The sequence below is a fragment of the Onychostruthus taczanowskii genome, unplaced genomic scaffold (genome assembly GCF_017590055.1).
Source record: "Onychostruthus taczanowskii isolate IOZ18803 unplaced genomic scaffold, ASM1759005v1 scaffold9, whole genome shotgun sequence".
Taxonomy (NCBI): Eukaryota; Metazoa; Chordata; class Aves; order Passeriformes; family Passeridae; genus Onychostruthus; species Onychostruthus taczanowskii.
In genome coordinates, this window is record NW_024506993.1 from 9,617,788 (window position 1) to 9,638,875 (window position 21,088).

Here is a 21,088-nt window from a genome sequence, read left to right on the forward strand (position 1 = left end):
GCTGCTGGCAAGAACAGAAGTTTTTATTTGTGAAGTCTTATTTGAACGGGCTCTGCTTCAGTTGTGCATTAACACTTCAAACATATTTTTATGTTAGAAAGGTTTTCATTTCAAATTTGTTAAAAGAAGTGATTTCACACACTTTTTTGAAATCACTGCTAATAGAAGGGAACTGACCCCTGGGTTTTAAATAGATGCCCATTTATTCAACTACAAAGCAGCTTTTTAACGCTATAATTGATTTGATCTTTTTGATTGCTGAACATGTTTGTAGGACATTGTTTAAGTAATGCACATGCATAAACCTAAAATATATTGCACTTGTTTTCTGAGTCAAAGCCAAAAATATACTTATAAATGGAGGAAAAAGTCAGGCACCCAGAAAATATGGTGGCAAGAATGAAATTCAAGATTAATCCTATTTTGTTTTCATATATTAGTCTATATAAACCTATGTCCACATGATCCTTAGCAAATTAGATCATTTTTTTCACTTTGTCTCTGACCAAGCAGATAAATATACCAGTTTCAAACATTAAAACCAAAGCAAGCAGCCTTATGTTAAGTACTTCCTGCAGAGACATGATGTGCATGCAGGAATGTGATGCAAGCAGCAAAAGAAAAGAGGTAAAAATAACCCTTCTCTGTTTTGCTCAGTTCCTTTCCTCTCAGTTCTGCTGACTTGAGTGTTTGTGTAGATCTAGAAACAGCTTTTACAGCTTTCCTTCTGAAAGGGAAAAGTATATAACTACTGTTCTAAAGGACTTGGTTTACTGGCCTCTTGCATTGGATTCCTGTTCCCTACTTTGTAAAACCAGAGCAGCTTGAGTAGATGACAAGGTGAAGGGGTCAGAAGAAGATCCACTGCACTGTCATGGCCACAGAATTGGGTTTATTCATGAACTTTATAGTCTAGCTGCACTACAGATGTAAGATGAGTTGCTTTCATTGAGTTTTACCTCTTGGCTTCAGCTGGCTTCTCTGTAGTTCCTTCCTCTGCCTGGGAAGGTTTGCCTCTGCCTTCTTAAATGGGCAGAAATTGTTACAACCTCATCAGAGGAGCACTCCAGAAATAAATGTGATCAAGTTCTTACTGTGCTCTGGCTTTCAGAGCTAATTGGGAGATGGACTAGGTAAAGGGTGGGGGGAGAGCAGGATTCTTGATGGATGCATTGGAAGACTTCATGTAATGGAGCTGGCTGTAGGAGGACTCATAAATCTGCTGGAAATGCTCATAAAATGGTTGAAAACCCAGGAGATTTGTGTACAAGGAGGGCAGATGCTGCTGGTTCTGGGATGAACATACAGAGAGGGGCTGTACTTGTTCCTGGTGAGGGGCAAATGTTTGCTGAGGGCATTAATCTTTCAGAGATCTCAGGGTTTTCCAGAAAGAGAAGGCTTGGGCTGGATGAGTCTCCAGCTGTGGTCTGAGAGCACGAATGGGTTTCTTCCCCCTGCTCAAACACAGTGTGGCAAAGTGACACAGCAAATCAAGATGCATGGTGGAAATACATCCATGTAGCACTATTTCCCTTTCCATTTCTCAAAGGATGAGTACAAAATCCAAGGGGTGAGCCTCTCACTGACACTGCTTTGATCCTGAGGGATCTCTGTGCCCTCAAGCCTCATTTCAGTCTCCTCAATATGCTAAACAACATACACTGAAGCTGCCACGTGTGTGCTGCTCCATGCACTTTGTCCAGAGGTGAAGAGACACAAAGCCAACTAAACTCTCATTTTCTCTGTGCTCCAGTACCTCAGCCTCTGCCCCAGAGAGAAGGGCATTTGTTTGTAGAGCAGCTACTCTGGCTGAAGAGCAGATCATGCTCCTTTCTGCTGAAGAGCAGACCATGCTCCTTTCTGCTCCAAGAGCTCTGAAGCTTACCTGTTTGCAGCAACCTCTGGGCTAGAATGGTGAGGATGCAAATACTGGTAAACCAAGAGTTTTGACACAGGGACGTGAAGATTTGACTCCTGTTAGCCTGAACTACCCATCTCCATTAGCAGAACTCATGCCTCACATGCTCTGATCTTGCTGGCTGCATCCAGTTCCAATGATGCAGTTACACCTTTGAAGGTTTTCTGTAAATCTCTTATAAATTAAAATCTCCAGCAGTGAGAAGCTAATAGTAATTCTGTTCTAATACGTTCAATACCTCTCCTCTTAAAATAAGGTATAGATTTGTTATTCCCCTCTGGAAAATGATAGTTGATTACACAAAAGACTACCTTTTGTATTGAGAGTTTGGGATTTTTTTCCAGTCTCAAATATCCTCTCCAAGGGCTCGTTGTGACATTCACTGTGGGGTAGAGGTGTGTTGGTGTTGCTGTTTAAAGAGATACTGAAAGTGCCATTAATTTTGGATATGCATTAATGCTTTATATAGCTTGTTTATCAAATTACCTTTATATATCTTAACAAATCAATTCCTGTGCCCTTGGTGTGAAGTACTGCAGATAAGGAGTAGGCAGTATATCTGCTTGCAGGTGATAAAACTGGAATTTGGGTAGATAGATAACTTTGATTAAGTCGCTTAAGCAGTGTAATCACTGTCCTAGTGAGAAGATGGATCTCTGAGCCAAGCAAATCTAGTTTTGCTGGCTCTGTATTAGCCTGTGCCCTGCCACCAGCCCAGCTGAGTGTGCCTGCAGGCGGGGCAGGCTCAGCAGCCACCTGTCCTGCCCCCTCACTCACACTACAGCTGATTCACTCCAGTGCTTTTATCCTGGTGGGGTATCCTGATCTGGTTTTGCTACCTGGAGACTGTGAAAGGAAAAGGATCTGTGATGAGGCAGATATCCTGCTGGAGGCACTGATAATTTATGCACCTGCTGCTAAACTTAATGAATGATAGAGGAAAAAGTTGGGTACTGAGGATTTGATTTTCACTGCTGCTCTTTGTAATCAATTCTGATTCACTTTTTTTCCTTTTCTCATTCCTTAGCTATCCTGAGATTATTTGGTTTCTGATTTTGTTATTTCCAATTTAAAAATGCTTCTTATTTAAATGCATTCTTATGGCATTATTACAATTTCTTTAATTACACATTGGCAGTGTTGCTTTGGCTTGGTCAATAACAAAGGGCATTTTTAATGGGTTGATGCCTGTGAAATATGTGCTGGTGCTCCTTGGAGAGGAATAATTTACCAGTACAAGTCATTATGCATTCTATTAAAAACACAAACTGGACATGTGTTCCTGGCCTCGTCATCCATCACAGTGTAAACACTGAGTTAGCCACAATCCCAGCAGAGAGACTGAAAGCAATTTATAAAAAGTAAATAACAGTATTGATCAATTCACCTTTTTATCACTGCCCTGTCACCACTGCCAAGCAGTGTTTTCATTTTGAGTTGCTTCCCCACCACATGCTTCTACCTTTAGCAGCTGTTGATTTATGGAGCCTTCTCTGGGCCACTGGAGCAGACTTAAACTATCTTTTGTACTGGTAAATCCACCAAAAATACAAATGGGTCTGAGAAAGGGTCTGTTTCCACCTGACGTGGCTTGCCCTGGCAGATGGAGGCCACAGCCAAGATGCCTGCTGGGAGTGAGCATGGGTTTCTGCACTCCAGCTCCTGCCTCCATCTCTTCCCTTGGCTTCCTTTGCTGCCATCTCCATTTCACACACAGGAGAGCAAAACCCAGAGGCAAGGCTGAGTGTCCAAACTGTGTCTTCCTGCAGCAGAGTTCCCAAGACAATGTCCTTTGAAGAGATATAACCGCATTAACAGCAGAAATGAGTGGATAAGGAGGCTTTATTCATTTGTGTAAATGTCTTAATACCAAAGACCACAGCCCTAATACTGATGTACTTTAGGTTGGTGCTGTTTTAATTGCAGGCAAATTGGAAATTGTCTATTCCAAATCTCACCAGGGATTCATGTATCTAATGGCTCTGACCTCTACTGAGCCACCCCTTCAGTGAAATTGCAGCTCTCTCACTGTCAGACAGGCAGCTGTTGCAGGGAGAAACATTGTCTGGGCCTGTGTGAATGGCCCAGGATGGTTAAAATTGTGGTTCTCAGGGGTGCTCAGGGCAACCTGATCCCGGCAGACAGGCAGGAAAGCCCATCTGGACACTCTGCTGTGGTGCCAGGAAGGGCTTTGGGATGCCAAAGGTTAATTAATAGAGTCAGTAACAGGTTTTTTAGAATGAACAACAAGCCTCTGTTCTGTGCTGTGAGATTTCATTATCTTAACCTTGTATCTTACGCCTCTTGAGAGAACATGGTTATTCATTAAGTGTCTCTAACTTACCATTCAGATTTGATGGTTTTATAAAGTCTTTGCATTTTGCATTAAGAAATGATGTAATTTCTTAACACATCCCTGGAAGTATTCAAGGACAGGTTGGGTGGGACTTTAAGCAACCCGGTCTAGTGGAAGGTGTCCCTGTTCCATGAGCAGAACTAGACGATCTTTAAGGTCCCTTCCAATCCAAGTGTTTCTATAATGATTCTGTGATGAATATTTAGAATGTTTTGCATTTACATTTTACATTTATTAAAATTTGAGTTCTCTGTTGGTAGGGACAGTTGTATGCAGTTGTATATGACTCTTCCATTTAACTCAGGTCTCAAGAAAATATGTGCTGAGAGCAAAACTTCTAGAACAAGTCTGCAAACAAAACCCAGAATGATTTTTCCTTAAAACTTGTTTTGTTCTCTAATGGATAAAGCACTTGTGTGGTTTGTTACCCTTGCTTCTGTCATGGGAAGCTCGTGCTGTGTTCAGTACTGACACCGACTGTGGAGCTTCAGAAGGACAAGGTCTCGTTCTCTGCTCAGAGACTGACTCTGTGCAGGATCCCCCCACATGTCACAGGACTTGCAAGGCAGACACTGAGATAAACATAAATCCTGCAGAGCTTGAGGCATGTTTTTGTCTGTGATTGCTTGCTTGACTTTTTTTTTTCTCCGCTCCCTCTTTGCTCTCTTGGTGTTCATGCTCTCCAGACGTGTTGTTCAGCTATAGCTTGGTCAGGTTAGAGATGGCCATTCCAGCCCACCACCAGACAGGTTAGGATCCTCCCTAACCCCTTTCTGTCACATTGCCTCTGCTTTGAAACTAGTAAACAAACCTTGCAGTGAAAAGTATTTTTGCTAACCTGGATTGTTTTGACAGAACAAGGCTAGGGAGTGATTAAACATGCAGCAATGCCACCTGACCCAGGGCTTAGGGTGTGCTCACAGGGTCTGCCCTCACTGCTGCTCAGACACCACTCTGCACACCTCTGTCAGCATCAAATACATGTCCTATACTGAGAAGGAATGCAACAGTAATAATTACCAGAGTGGTACATCTCAATCCCTGTGCTGTTAGTCCATGATGTGTGGCCTTCTCCGTCAGTGTGGGGATTTCTGCATTTTTTTTTTTTGCCTGAACCCCACCCTTGTTCCCACTGCTCAGCTTTGGCCAGAGTCTTTTGTCCTGACTGCAGTCTGGTCCATGCTGTGGACAGGCTGAATATAGGTACAAGCCCTCTGGGAATCTCCACAACATATCTTTCTCCCTTAGATCTGCAGACAGAAGCAGAACATGAGTGTCCAGTCCAAAATTGTCTGGTACCAGGCTCCAGTAACACATGGGGAAAAGAATTCCTCCAGGCTCTGTACCATTCAGCAGTCACATTGCTGTGACTATTACAAAATCAGTCACAGTCTGCTTTTTGCTGTCTGACCTCACTGTGGTTCTCAGCCCTGCCATGACTGAGATTGGCTGTCTTTTTGCTCTCTTTAGTACAGAAGGTTTGGTTATTTCTGGGAGAGGATATCCTTAAAGGTGTCGGGTTAGACATATGTTTTTAAATCTCATAAATGAATATAAAAACAGAAAAATCTAGGGCAGAGAGGTTGGTAAACACTTACTATGTCTGACTTTGTGGGTGCTCTCTAACTGCTGTTCAGGCAGGTGGATCTCTGTGTGTTTGGTGCCACGTGCCTCACAGATATTTTAATCTCTGCCCTGCACCTGATATCTTCAAAGGCTGTGAGTTTCTTTCTTCCCACACAGTTTTTGTGAGAAGCTGAGAAGCTCTGTCAACTTTAAATGAGGCAATGCAATTCCCATAGCAAGGCAGGAGGGAAGGATGCAGGGGGGAATGGATGCTCTTTCTTGGTGTATGTTTGGTGTGTGCATGACAAGGAGGTCAGGAGGAGTTTGAGTCATAAATCTCTTTTGGGTATCTCAGGAGAGCAGCAGGTCTTGCAGGCAAGTCTGAAAACGCAAATGCTCCCAGAGATGCGTATTCACATCTCGTGGGCTGAAAAAGTTATCAGGGTCAGCCAGGAGATATGAGTTGGAAACCACCCACCCCTTCCAGCTCCAGCACAAACCACCCCTGATTCATCTGGTTGTATGATTAAGTGCCCTAGAGAGCTGAACCAGCTGAAAAACTGAGCTTTTTCCCTGGGTTATTTTCCACCTGGAAAATTTCACAGCCCACTTTACTTGAAGAACACAGAAATGCTTGCATGGAGCACGGGGCAGAGCTGGATGCTCTCCAGGCAGCAGTGCTAATTCTGACTGCAGCCATGGCCTTTGGCTCCCTTCTCTTGTGTGTGAGGGGTGGTGAGGGGTGTTCAGCAGTGCTGGGATTGGCAGTGCCACTTCTTCCTGTTGGGCACCTCTTGCTGCTGGACACCACATGTCCTCTCCTTCAGGAGTCCAGGAAACTGACCTGGGCAAAGGGCAACCAACAAACTGCAGAGATTTATGTTCTGGGTTTTTTGCTTTCTTTCTGGAGAGGCTTCCAGAATTCAGCTGTGAAGCATCACTTTGTGATGGGAATATAAATCCCCTTTCCTTATGGCTGCCTCTCCCCATTAACTATCTACCATGCCTGTCCCCCACAGTAAACTCACCACCAGGCTTTGTACCATGTGTCTCTTTTGCAGCTGCAAGCAGAAAGCTTGGGGATCCTTTGATCATCTCTGACATCAAGAAGGGGAGTGTAGCACACAGGTGAGTGCAGGATTTTCCATCTGTCTAACCACTGCAAAATGGCCTTCCATGAATGTCTACTAGAGAAGCTGAATGTAGCCCAAGCAGTAGCACTTGGGTCTGGATATTTCTAGAATCCAAGGAGATCTCAGCATTAGAAGTTTTTCTTTGACCACAGTAGGGTTTGCAATAAAAAATCGTCTGTATTGAAGTGAATAGAGTTGAGCTAATGAAGAAGATGACCAGGGCACTTGTTTAGGTGTCTGCTGAGTCTCTAGGAGATGGATGTTTAGCATTTAAGAGCATGTGGTAAAGGGTTTCATATATCCCAGGAGGTGCTATGGCTCATCAGGTAGTTTGCCATGTCTCAGCTCCTGCTTTGGTGAACAGAGTGAGTGAATTGTGGGCACTGGTGGAGAACTGTGCAAATAACTCAGGATTTATTGACTTCCCCTCTGATCCCAACATCTCATAGCAAGGCGTTCAGAGGAATTTAGTGTGGCTGTATTACTTATTTCTAAGAGTGCTCACACAGGAGTTTCCATAAGGGGTAGAATATCTCTCAGTTAAACATCAGGCATCTTCAGGGTTATAGGTTACCCAGGATATTTATGTAACCTTCCTGGCTGGTTCTGTCTGGATACATGCTCTACACGAATTTCCTCTCTTTAAAATTACAGGTGTCCCAGACTCAGGTCATGGTTGTTTTCCAGAAAAGATCAAGGACAGTAAAAAGTTAATATTGTCATTTCCACTGCAGAACTGAATGTGTTGTGGGATCTGAAAGGCAAATACAAATGTACTCTTAGTTTTCTTTTCCTCTCCATGTAGAACTGGCACCTTGGAGCCGGGAGACAAGCTGTTAGCCATTGATAACATCCGACTCGACAACTGCTCAATGGAGGATGCTGTGCAGATTTTAAGGCAGTGTGAAGACCTGGTCAAATTGAAGATTAGGAAGGATGAAGATAACTCTGGTACAGAAATCCTGATGCAAACTGGTGCCTGTCCACTGTAATGACATTTCCCAATAGGTAGTGCAAACTAGCAAAGATAAGGGCTGCTGCTATCCAGTCACCACTTTCCAATTGATTATAGTCTATTTTTGTTATTCTGCCCTTAAGTGATGCCTGGAAGGTTAAAATCCTATTTGGTATGAGTGTCACTGAAGACTTCTGGCTTTTTGCTTCTAGAGGCTGCAAGTCTTTCCTATGACTACTTTTCTTTGGGAAGTGACAAGAATTCAGCATTCCTGTTTTCTCTTTCAGATGAGCAGGAGACAACTGGTGCTATTATCTACACAGTGGAGCTGAAACGATATGGAGGCCCCTTGGGAATAACCATCTCTGGGACAGAGGAACCTTTTGATCCCATTGTCATTTCAGGCTTGACTAAACGAGGGCTGGCAGAGAGGTGAGGTTTGGGGAGAGAACAGTTGAATTGATTTGAGAAGGGGTCTTGAACCATGCCAAGTTTCCTCTGCTGTCATAAACTCTTCTTTGGTGTCTTACTCTGCTCTGAAGGTACCAAGTGACATGAAGCAGGGTGTTGGAGGCTGTGCTGCTGGGGCAATGAGAGAGACACTTCTGGAAAAGTCAGACCCAGTGAGTCAGGTGAATTCTGCAGCCAGGAATACATATTTATTTGCCCCTCTTCCACAGAGGTGCTTCCTGGTCTGGGATTTGCCATGCATACCTTGTGTCAGGAGAGTGCCCAGCCTGTCTGTGAAACCACCGTAGACTTTGTCCAGGACCCCCCTGTTGCTAAACTGGCTTATGGCTATTGATTGGTGTGTCCTGCTGAAAGCAGGGATCTCAGGTGTACTCTGACCTGTCCTTGCTTGTTGCTCACTGTGTTACATGTGAGGTATGTCAGTGCAGGCTGGCGTGCCAAGCATCAGACATTTATACTGAATAAATGTAGGAGCAGATTTACCTTCCAGCTCCGGGGAGGTTACTGTGTGCCTGGGTCTGAATATATGTGGATGTGTGGGCTTTAAAGGATCAGGACATTCCTGAGAATATAAGGTGGGACTGAGTCATACACTCTATCTTAATTAATCTTTCTATATGGGAGCTGTGACTTGTAAATATATCATTTCAGCAGCCTTGACTCATGCTTCTCTGAGGGTCTCTTACTTTGTGCTGCTGACAGGCAGAACAGCAACAAGAAAACCTTGAACAAACTGCTGTAAAGTGCAAGACCTTGGGGATGTTTGACAGCAGATCTGGCCTTTTGTTTTTTTCTGTTTCAAGACCATGCTCCCTCTTAGCTGGACTGTGAAACAGCTCCATGTCCTTTACTGCATTGGGTCCCCAGAGCTTTCAGCACACTGCTGTGCATTTCCATTGCTTCCCTTTGGTGCAGAATGCAGAAGGTCTGTGCCTCCTCAGAAGGAAGGAGATGGACTTTGTCATTAGTGATTCTTCTCACTGGGGACTTTATGTCACTGCCTGTCGCTGTAGGGTTTGGTTTTCTTCCCTGTAAAATAGTAGCCACAGAGTATCCAAGGTTTTTCTATGTAGCACTTCTGTACTTACCTGCAACCCAGCACAAGAGAGGTTAAGAACAGCCAGCTCAAATGCTGTCAGGTGTCAGAAGACAGAATTGTACCTTTGTTGATCTCAGTTCCTTTTGCAATTCCATGGCTGCTCCTCCTTTGAACTCGGATGCACATCCGTGACTGCTGCGTCCAGAAATGCAGTGCAGGCGAGAGCTGCAGTACCACTGAATTTTGATCAGGAGCGAGCAGCCAGTGAGGAATGAAAAGCCTTGTGAGAAGAGTGATGGAGCTGTTCAGCATGCTCACTGTGGCTGAGTAGCAGGTAACAGCATGGAGACAGGGCAGCACAGGGATGTCTCTGGGTAACCTTGGCTCCCTGTGGGGAGAGCGAGCAGCGTTGGGATGAAGGCTGCTTGCAGGAAAGGTGCATTTTTTTCTCCTGTGAGTGAGAGAAGGAGATGACTTGACCTTGTCAAGGGAAGAGGGGTGCTCCTAGTGCTATCCTAAATTGTCCCTTTCCTGATGTCTCTACCACAGATGCCCTTAGCTAGGCTCTGATTGAAGGATGGGGACTTAAATCCAAATCCATGCTCTTACTGGAGCCCAGGACATGGTTCAACAGCACTGACACTGGGACCTGATCCCAGTGTCTGATAACAGGATTCCACAGGCCATTCTTGTAGAGGCACAAGTGAAAGTCTGCACTGCATTTTGGGCTGCTGGCAGTGGGGGAGGCAGGTTGTCCTCTAGGATCTGTCACACATCTGTCTGTGGGTGACTGGCTGCCTAAGTCAAAAAGGCTCCAGAGTCAGATGATTTAGGTTTTATCTTGACCTTGAACTTTTTTTTTTACTCATGTCTGATCTTACAGAAACCTACAAAAGCAGCTTAGGCTGTTAGATTGGTGTGGCTGTGGTTTTCTCTTTTGTTACTGTCAGTGTCCCCTGCTTGAGTGCCTGCAGATGGCTTAAGCCTGTGCCACAGGACTTGTGTTTTCCTTCTTCTTGACCAAGGGGAGGGTTCCTGAAGACTGAACTCTGGTTGACGTGTAATGGTTCTCCAAGAGCAATTTTTGGCTATTGCTGACATTTTAAAGTGCCAGGCTCCTTTAGTGCCACCTGCTCAAGTAGATGGGGGTAGCTGTAGGAGAGTTTGGTCTAGGAGTATCCAGCACCAAGCCATGTTGGCAGGGAGCAAAAAGGATGGTGACCCGGCCCAGATGCCACATTAATCCCTACAACATGCATGCACCCACCTCTTCCCCAGTGCTTGCTGAGAAATTTGATCAGCCCCTTTTACACCTTTCCACTTACCTGCTACTCAATTCTGTTCTTGCATGTCCCCTCTGAGCAAGACCTGACATGCAGCCAATGGCTCCTTGGGCTGCTTTGTGTTTGAGGTGAGTTAAAGACTGTTGGTAGGAATGGAGAAGTCACTAGCTGGAAACTGCTTTCTCTGTCAGTCCTGCTCAGCTTCTCTCTGCATGGCCTCAGAGGGGGGACCCTGAGAGGACTGGAATTTGGTTTGCTTTCTCCCCTTTGAAGAAAAATACCTGGCTGAATGTGACCTTTCTCTTTAATTGTTCCTGTATTTTCCCTGCTGAGAGACTTTCACAGTTACTGCAGGACATCCTGTTGTTCAGGGCTGGGTGGTTGGGCTGGTGTCTTGGATGGATGTGTCCCCATGCTGGCTTCAGAGAACAGCAGGAAGCCCTTGAATGCTGAAGCACTGCAGTGAGAAAAGGATCTTCTGTAAACTGTCAGCAGTTCAGCTTGATTTTCTTGACTGCAATAGATGAAACTTTTAAGACAAATCCTCTGGTCCCAGTTTCATCTGTAATTTGTTTGAATGCAGAAATATTTGTTTCCCTGACAGCTTTTCCAGGCTGATTTGTGTGGGACAAGACGGACATCTAGTGGCTGGTGGGACCATCATGGCACTGCTGAGTACCTCAGCAGCAGCAGAAGCCTTAGCAGTCCTGCCTGCTGCTTGGCTGCATTTCCTGATTTGATGTACTTATAGTGGAAGTTTCACAGCAATGTGTCTACAGAACTTTGATGTTTTGGGGAAAGCCAAGCAGCTGTTTTGCCTGCCTTGATATATCAAATTCCAGTTCTGCAGGAAGTGTCTGCAGTCCCGTTTGGAGATGCAACTTGCGGGAGACAAGTTTCCAAAAAGCCAAAAAGGACAAAAAGATATTGCAGTCCAGATTTATGTCTCCTCCTGACTCCATCTCCTGATAGCAGAACCTCCCACAGTACTGGAGGAGGAGGTGGTTGCTGCTCTTGTGTGCTGGCATTTGGGAGCTGGAGTGTGAGTTTGGGAAGCTCAGTCCAGCCAGTGGCGAGTGTGAGCTCCAGGCTTGGCAGTGGCTGTGGCAGTGGACACATCCTGCCCTGCCTGCTCGTCCCAGAGCTTTACTGGGAAGAGGTAAAGGGCTCCCTTTGTCTGTGACAGAGGGGAAGGATGGAGAAGGGGGAGAATTGCCATGACTTGTTAGTTTCCTCAGGCCTGTTGCTGAAGCCTGAGGATTTGTCTAGGTGAGAGCAGTAGCCAGTGCTGGAAGGTGGCAGAGCAATAAAACACAACCTCTTCCTGAGCTGGTGGAGAAAGTCACAGGGGTGTGGCTAAGTAGGGTGAGATTTAAGCATGTCTTTAACTGCAGCTGGTTCAGCTCATGCTTGCACATATATGAGCAATTTTTTGAGCTATTTTGGTTTGGGTTTTTTCCAATAGGTTTCTAGGTTTGTCTCATTATTTCTTTCCACCAGGGTGATCATGTCCTTCAGTTCCATGTTTGATGACTGTGTTGGACTGCACATACTGAAAATGCTTGTGCTTTTAACACCATTGCATTGAAGTGTTTTGTCTCTAAGCTGGTCTGCATTCCCAGTTCCTGAGGGGCTTGGGATTTGAGGAGGTCATGTGTTCCTGCGTGTTTGTATGTCTGTGCACATGGAAGCTGGAGAGGACCTGGATTCCTGGTACATGGTGAAGGGGAAGTCACAGCTGTAGAATGTACCAAGAGGGGACAAAGACATGTTTTGAAGTGCTGAGAGTTAATTTCTTCCAGCAAGAGCCGAATGTCCTGTCCTCCAGAGGAAGTGCTTCTCTGGAGTTCTCTGACAGTGCCTTTTCCCTCCAGAACTGGAGCCATCCACGTTGGGGACCGGATCTTGGCGATCAACAACGTGAGCCTCAAGGGCAAACCGCTGAGCGAGGCCATTCACCTGCTGCAGATGGCAGGAGAGACCGTCACCCTCAAGATCAAGAAGCAGACAGAGAGTGAGTTGAGGCCATGGAGCAGGCACTGCTGGGGGGTACCTGTCCTTTGGAAGGTGGGATGAGGCAGTGTGGTCATGGGCATGGCTGGGCACAGTGGGAAAACCTGTGTGTTTCTTGAAATTCAGACTCACAGATGAAAGAAAGGCAACCCAAAGCCTCTCTGTGGTAATGGGAAGACGTGAAACAGCAGGTTTATTTGCAATAGTAATTTTTAATTCAGATTGACAACTTGTATTGTTGTTGCCATTCCCTGTCTGTGTTGGTATTTCCTGCAGAAGTGAAGCTGAAGTTACTTTTAGAAGTATAAGAATGTGGGATTTTTAAAAAAAACACTGCTAAATGAGCAAGGAGACTTTGAGTTGGTAGAATCCATGAATTTCCCCCCCCAGTCTTTAATTCAACTTTTTGAAAACAATTTGCAATAAATGTGTTACACCTCTTTTCCTGACTTGGGGTTCTAAGATCACCTTTCAAAGCATCTAGCTTCATTCTAGGGATCCCCTTCTGGTTTCCCTGCCAAGCTCCCTGTGGCTTTGAATCTGTTGTTGACATAGTATAAAAAAGCAGAAGCATACTTAGTACTGGTGGGTCACTGTTTTTTGGGGACAGAAGGGTGATTGAAAAAAAAAGAGGGATCATGCAAACTTTTCTCCCTGACTGCATAACCACAGCCAAAGAGAGGCTTTTCCATTAAATTCAGAAAGTACCAGGTGCCTGGCTTCATTCCAGTCTCTCCTACCCCCAGTATTTTCCTTTTATTTTTTGGTGCCATGCTTCTGCAGTCTGTGGATTTGGCTGGACTTACCCAGCCAATGGCCCACAGTGCTGTGGGAATTAGAAGAAATCAAGAGATAAACCTTTCCTAAGCAATTGTAGCCCTTAGGATGCCTGTCCTGCATCTGAAAAAGTGGTATCACTCTTAAACATAGAACCTCTATAGACCTCAAAGCAGTTTGCAGATATGTGGCAATGCACCTGTTTTACAAATGGATGAAGACTGGGCAGGGAGTAGGGATATGGCAAATAGAGATAGAGCTGAGGAGTTGATTCCTCTTCAAGAAGCCCCAGTCTCTTCCCCTGTAGCCAAATAGTCTTTGGTCTGAAATGCTCTTTTCTCCCCCTGCTGACACTTAGCATTGTCACAGGCACTTGGTGAAATAATTGACATGCAAGTGCCTGTTGGAAACTCGTTAATCATTCTGAGAATGAAGCAGGTGTAATTGAAATTTCAAGGTAATCTTGAGTTAATCATGGTGAGCAATCTTCTGAAGGCTTGGAAAATAGGGACTTTCAGGACACCAGGCTTTGTTTGGTAAAATAATCTGTCCTCACTGACAAATGCATACTTTCAGAGGGCTTTTTATCCCTCAGGTCAGAGATCCAGGGTGTGGATGGCTAACAAGATATCTAATCAACAAGGACTTTAAAATATTCAGTACAAAGAAGTGCTTGTGCTGAGAAACCATTCTTTGCATAGCTTTTGCCTGAAAGGAAATTTGATATAATGATAATAAGGGCCTGTTAGCACTAAAATAATGAAAGGGAAGGTCTGAGTTTCACCATTCACATTCAACTCCCATTTTCCAATCACTGATCAGGGGAAATTCTGCCTCAAAATACCACACCCAGGAATTCCACTGTTGTCACATGGCATGGGACACTCTGGAGAGGTGGTGTTTACCTTGGAGTTCTTCTGAGGTTGTACAGTTGTGGAAGAGGGCTGTAACTTCAGCAGTGGTGGTTGTCACTGGAGTCTAATTAAAACACCTGTTTGTAGCTGAGTTTGCAGCCAGCAGCTGCCCTGGTGCTGCTCTGAGTATAAAGGAAGCCCTCTGAGTCCAGAGAAGCTACAGGGTATTGCTTGCAGGAGCCAACACTTCTCTGGGCAGGGCTGTTTGGAGGAAGCTTCCAAAGGCACAGGAAGATGTGCTCGTGAATTGAGATTAGGTCCCAACTCTCTCATATGTGGTAATCCTCAAATCCCCATGGCTGCTTCTTGTATTCCATGTGCTAAAAACTCAGAAAGGCATTTTTTCTTGATTCAGCTTGAGATAAGAGTAATGCATTAAATCCTTTCAGCTTCATTGCACTTGCCTTTCTCAGCTACTTTTGAAGCACTAAAGAGGTACTTTAAAGACTTACAGTACCTGGGCTTGCTCCCATGTCAGCAAAAGCTTTTCCCTGAGGTTTGCTCTTCCTGCCTGCTAAAGCGGGATGTTCTGGTTGCAGAATCCTACCCCAAGAAGTCGGGGAGCATAAACGAAGTGAGTGACCCAGAAGATGAGCTGACAGACTCCCAGAAAACTAGCAAGCTCTCTGAGATATACTCCACCACAATTCCAAGTGTGGACAATACTGTGGAGTCCTGGGATGGCTCTGCCATTGATGCTGGGTATGGAAGCCAAGGTAAGCCAGAGTTGTGTTTTCTTAGGGGTTGCTGCTCTGTCTGGGTATTATCTCTGAGCATGAGCCAAAGCCTGTGGCCTGACCACATTTGTATGGCCTCTTGCTTCCAGAAGGGAACAAAATATATTTTAGAATGCACTCATGTGGTGCTTTGAGTTGGTGTATCTGTTTAGGCTTTTATTGGCACATTTGTTCTGGCTTATATGGCATCATACTGTTCTCATCATTTTCAAAACCATTACAGCACTTTATAATTCTCATAATCAGAGACAGTATTCACTGGCCATATGTTTTACAGAGTATTTGATCCATAGCTTACTTTTATTTCTCCAGAGAGGCCTTGTAGGACATAATAATCCTCTTCAGGATGTTTTAAAATCCACTAGAATGTCTTGTGACTAGAAGCACTTGCTTAACAAAATAATTAAGGTAATACTACAAGAAAGTATCTCTCTCTAGTGAGTGATCAGATGAACACATATCTTCAAGGTCAGGTTTATTCAGCTGTAGCTTGTAGCAGATGTGGAACTGGAATGGAGGATACTCTAGTCATGGGAATATATTTTTACTTGGAGAAAAGCCCTGGAAAATAGTTATACCAGTTCAGATTTAGTGATGTAAGCTAGCATTAGCCAGTGTTGAAACAACCCAAAATCCTGAAGCAACGTGGAACAGGAAACTGGTGGAAAGGCTCCTGTCCAGGGCAGAATGTGAAACCAGGGAGGGGTGCTGCTGCAAAGTGTGAGTGTGCTGTGCTCACTGCACTCTGACTGAGTTCAAAGGACAGCACTGCCCCAGCACTCCCCATCCCTGCATCTTCCTTCAGCCTCTGTTCATCTGAAGTCTTAATTTGGGAGCACAGTTGGGACTGGAGGCTTCATTAAGGAGGAATCCCCTGGCCTTCATAATGCTGCAATCCTTCTCCATCTAATTGAATGTTAACACAAGTTGGACACTGGGAAGTGATTGCTTTGCCAGTAAATTGAGAACAAGTAATTGAGCACAGCGCCCCAGGGAGTGGGGCTGGTGCCAAGTTGCCCAAGATCCCCACACTGCAACTTTGCTTCAGGGGCTCTCTTGTCTTCCCTGGTAATTGCATTTGGCTGCATGGTGGTGCAGTGGTGCTGGTTGGGAAGGGGGGTGCTGGAAGGTAGGGAGAAGGGCATGGATGGTTGCCCATGGGATGGCACAGAAGGCAGGGTGCAGGGAAACCTGTGAATCAAAGAGCCTGGAGACTGGAGGTTACCCCCCAAATGGAGAACTATAGATCAGGCTCTGCTGCCTTGTAGGTTTTAGGTTCATTCACAGCAGTAGGAGATTGCTCAAGGAAGAATTTTGGCAGGGAAGCTGTGCTGGGCCTCGTGGGAACATGCCACCAGGTGGCTCTGAATCCCAGGGATCCCACCCTTCTCTCTGGAAGGAGGAGATGAATCTATAATGATTCCAAGTGACTGCTCTGGACACGTGCCCCTGTGCCCAGCCCAGACCTGCTGCCCACCCGCTGCAGGGACCTGCATCCAGGGCCCTTGTCCTGCTCTGGCAGGCAGTGAGTGCTTCCCACTGCTGTAAGATGTTGGCAAGCAATTTTCCTGGGGCTTTCTCCAGAGAAGTCTAACCTTTAAAAACACACAGAGGAAACAATCCGTTAAATGAAATAACAGGCCTTGGCATTTTCAGAGAAAATGTTGGCATTGTCTTTGGGTATTTCCAGTGCTCTTAGCTGTTTAGGACGTCAAGTCTCCCTTAATTACATGTTTCTCCATTACTTCTTCCTGTTTGCTTGGCACAGCATGTGATGGGAGCATATGGTGCTTCTTGGAAAGGCTCTGAGGATTTCTCTGAAACACTGAATGGGCAGTAGGAGGTGGGCAGGGGACTCAGGAGATGTATTTCTACTGCACACTGCCACTGCTGAGGAATGGTCTGTTTTGGAAGTTTTCTGTTTAGGCATCTTCTCATGAGACTTGAGGATCTTGTGACTTGGTAGTGATGGATTTTCATTTCTGGAGTAAGACACTGCAATTTGGAAAAGCCCATGGGGGCAGATGTAGTGAAACTTGTCTGATTTTATACTAACAGTCTGTATTGATCTCCTGTCAAATGTGATATAGATGAGCCTCCTCTGCTCTCAAGCCAGCAGAGCTTTCCATCCTATTCCTTGCCTTTCACACACACATCCCTGACACAGCTTCCTGTACCTGCACCAGTTGATCCCAAAGGCTTGGGAATTCTGGGAGCACTGGCTGGCAGCTCTTAGGATAAGAGCTGATTTTTCCTCATTACCACCGCTGAGGGAAGCTTGTCAGGATCTGCCCTTTGAAGAACTTGTTGTATTGAAAGGTGACTGATTCAACTACATAATTTCTCCTGGGTTCAGTGTGGAAACAGGAGCTATTAACCACAGCTGGCACTGGCTGGAGGCAGGATCTACATCGGTGTGTATGTGTACTCCCAGGTCTGTGGATCCCAGACCCACACCGTAAAACTACCAAGAAGCAGGGGAGAAAAGGAGAAATGGGGCATCCCATGTCAACATCCTGAGAAGCTGCTTTGGTTAAAGACAGAAGAGACTGGAAGAACTGCTTTTGGGTGACTGAGATGGAAAGTGTGCAGTCCATGTGACCTCACTTTTGGGACTTAGGGAAGGAGGCTCTCCTGGCTCTGCGTGTCCTGCTCCATTTAGGGTTTCTGACCAGGTATTGCCCTCTCTCTTCTTCCACTCCTTCTTGCCTTCCCTAGGTACGTACATACCCCAGGCTGCTGGCATAGCCCTCCATCCACATGAGTGGAGACACAGCAGGCAGAAGAGCAGCACCCCTCCAGCAGACCCCAGGAAAAACTACCCCTACATGGATGGAAGCTTCAGTGAAGATGACTGGGACAAGCCCAGCAGGTACGGAGAGGTGGGAGGAGGCAGGGAGGTATTTAGAAGTACGGATGTCAAGGCACAGGGACAAGGGGGGCAATGGAATATGATGGAGTGGCCAGGAATGTCCCACTTGGCATCAGACAGCCATGGGGAAGGATGCTGGTAGTGCACTGGCTGTGTTGGGCTGCCTCCACATTGCCAGGTTACTCTGAGTGTAGCTGTGTGACAGCTCTGCCATGGCCAGGTGACATTTTGTGTCTGGAGTTAGGGTGGTCTCAGCTGCATGGACCACATGTTCCTACCACGTTTCTTATTTCTGCCATGTAAAGGCTGCAGTATTTTTGTAGTTTAGGTGTAATAAACAGATATGGTCAGGACTGTCCCTGTATGTGTTGGCCAGATTTTTTTGAGTAAGGATGCAGCTTCACACCAGCTCAGTGCCACAAAGCAAAAGAGGCCAACCAGACTCTTGGAGGACAAGTGTGAGGTTGCATATTCATGTTAAAATCTACCAAAACTGTGGCTGGATTCTCTCTCCATCACACTTTGGCCCTTCCAACACCTCAAACAAAGCTGCACTGTGTGAACATGTGAAATGAATCCCCCAGCTCAGTCAGCATGGGGAAAATGCTGTGACACCTCCTGAGGCCAGGGAGGCAGCTGCAGCTGCCCCGTGCTTTGGGTGAAAATCCTGCTGGATCTGCCTTGGCCACAGGCTGCCCTCCTTTGAGCTACACATAATGGAAAAGCCCCATTGCTTCAAAACTTCCCTTCCCTCAACATCCTCCAGAGTCCCCACAGTTGTGTGTGTTGTGTTGTTACTGTCGGTTCTTTTTTCTCCTATTTTTTTTTCCTTAACTTTTGTTTGTCCCAACAAAACCCTTAGAACATCTCATGGCCATTTCCACCTATTTAAAGATGATCAAGCTGGCAGGAAGGCTGGCAGCGCTGGAGACTTTGTTCTTGTTTTGCCTCTCAGTGAGAGCCAGCTCACAGAGGTCACTGATCCCTCCCGGAGAGGCTGCTGGCAGCTGAAGTTGGCAAATCTGAGCCCTCGAAACCCCCGTGTCCCTAATGAGGACTCCAAGCCCTGATGTCAAAGTGCAAGTGAGATGGTTCATGCTGCTGAGCCCTCTTTATTAAAGAGAAAAACAAACACTGACAGCCTTTAGCCTGGAAGAACCTGCTGACCCAGTGAAGTGGGAGCCCATTCTGATTCATCTGTGTCCTGGATGTGTTTGTGTAATGCTGCTCTGAGAGGCAAGACTGGTAACTAGAAAGGACATTTGCCTCTTTGGGAACCTGGGAGCAGAGGAAGGAAATGAGTAAGGGGAAAAAATAAAAAAAAATTCCTTTTTGGGGGAAATTTTGGTTTGTTTTTATAAAGTCTTGCTGGGTGTTTATTTGACCTTTCTGCCTGGCATAAAGGCTACTGTCCTTTAAAAGCTGATTAAAGATAGGGGGTGAATTTAAAATACAATAAGCCATGTCATGTACTGTTCTCTTCAGGAAGTCCATGATCCCACAAGGAGCAAAAGGGTGTGTGAGTGAGTTTCTGCCTGCTGCAGACCCCATTTAAACCAGTGGGTCAAAGGGAAAGTGTGTGCTAAAGACTTTGCAGTCGTTAAACATCTGGAAAAAGACAAGGGGTCATTATATATCTAATGGAGGCCTAGCTCTCTGTGACATGTACTCAAGTAAAATGCTTTGACTTTGCTGAGTGGCTGTGGTGAATGAGTGTCCCTTCCTGTCTGTGGAGCTGGAGACCATTAAACTGTGCAAGGTACTACCACATGGTGCTGAGCTGGAGCATCATCCGTGCAGCTCCTTATAAGACATGTATAAGATGCATTAGGGCCATTCCAATATCACTGTCCCCTTGGGGCTCTTCCCATGACTCCTTATTGGGTTTGTTGTGATCTTGATTTAACACTACAGAGTTTCCTTCAATAGGCTTCTGTTAAACAGAGCACTGCTGGTCTGAGTTTTGCAGTCTGGTGTTCAGTAAAGCAGTGTCCAGCATCACCTGCTTTTTTGTTCAGAGGATTTCACCATGTTTAATTGCTGTTTGATTTAGAGATATGAGAATTGACCCTGGCTTGTGGTCTGAGATAAAAAGTGCTGCAACTGCCAAGGTGGGGAATTGCAGAACCCTAGCACACAGTGGTCATGTTAACGCGTGTTTGTACCAGCATGAGAGAGGTTCTCTCTAACCTTACTCTCTGTTGTAGACAGAACTGGTGGCAAACTTTACACAGCTGTAAGTGCCAAGACTGCTATACAGCAAAAAAAAAAAAAAAAAGAGAGACCTCCTGAAAGTAGCAGTTCAGTTCCCTGGCCATCCCAAAGCAAATGAAACTCGGTTTGTATGGGTTGTACATGACACTGTTGATACTGCTGGCTGTAGTGTGCTTGTCCAGCCCAGGGCAGTCATTTTATATACATCTTTGCATTATTTACTCTCATAGAGACCTAATGTATTTATCATTTTCTCACCATGTCTGTTACCCTCTGTGTTTTTCTCTCTCTTCTCAGGTGTTCTGTGTCTCAGATCTGAGCTCTATCCCATCAGCCTTTGTACTAACAGTCTCTGAGGCTCCTGGTTTACCCATAATGCATCCTTTTTTCTTTCACTTCTCTATTTCACCAAAAGGTCTTCCTAAACCTACAATCTTCCTACAGGCACTTTTTAATTTACCCTTTGAACTTTGACATTGCTACACCAACTTAATGCTTCCTTTGAAGGACACTTGCCCCGTTAGTAAATGCATGGAGGTCTCGTATGTGGACTCTTGTTTGAAAAGTTCATATTGTTTGCTTTTGTATATGAAGATTCTTCAAGTCTGCTTTTACTGGTGAGACACTTGCTGTAGCCTTGCAGCTTTCACCCCGCTGCAGAAGAGTGCTGACAATATTTGGTTCCTACGTTACAACAGATACCCCAACCGCCAAAATGGCCTTGAGACCACTCATGAGGACAATTTTTGGCGTGTTTTTGGAGAAGCTTTGGAGGATTTGGAAACATGCGGCCAGTCTGAACTTTTGAGGGAGATTGAGGTAAATCACTTTCTGAATTTG

At 45.4% G+C, this 21,088-nt stretch overlaps 1 protein-coding gene across 1 annotated transcript in view; it reads left to right on the plus strand.

Moving 5' to 3' along the window:
• GRIP2 (glutamate receptor interacting protein 2) overlaps positions 1-21,088 on the plus strand; it is an 81,063-nt gene that overhangs the window by 50,271 nt on the left and 9,704 nt on the right. The window contains exons 15-21 of the mRNA XM_041426076.1: positions 6,902-6,968; positions 7,779-7,924; positions 8,216-8,360; positions 12,596-12,735; positions 14,965-15,141; positions 17,881-18,034; positions 20,947-21,067. Of these exons, the coding sequence (XP_041282010.1) occupies positions 6,902-6,968; positions 7,779-7,924; positions 8,216-8,360; positions 12,596-12,735; positions 14,965-15,141; positions 17,881-18,034; positions 20,947-21,067 (950 nt within the window). The remainder of the gene's footprint in view (positions 1-6,901; positions 6,969-7,778; positions 7,925-8,215; positions 8,361-12,595; positions 12,736-14,964; positions 15,142-17,880; positions 18,035-20,946; positions 21,068-21,088) is intronic.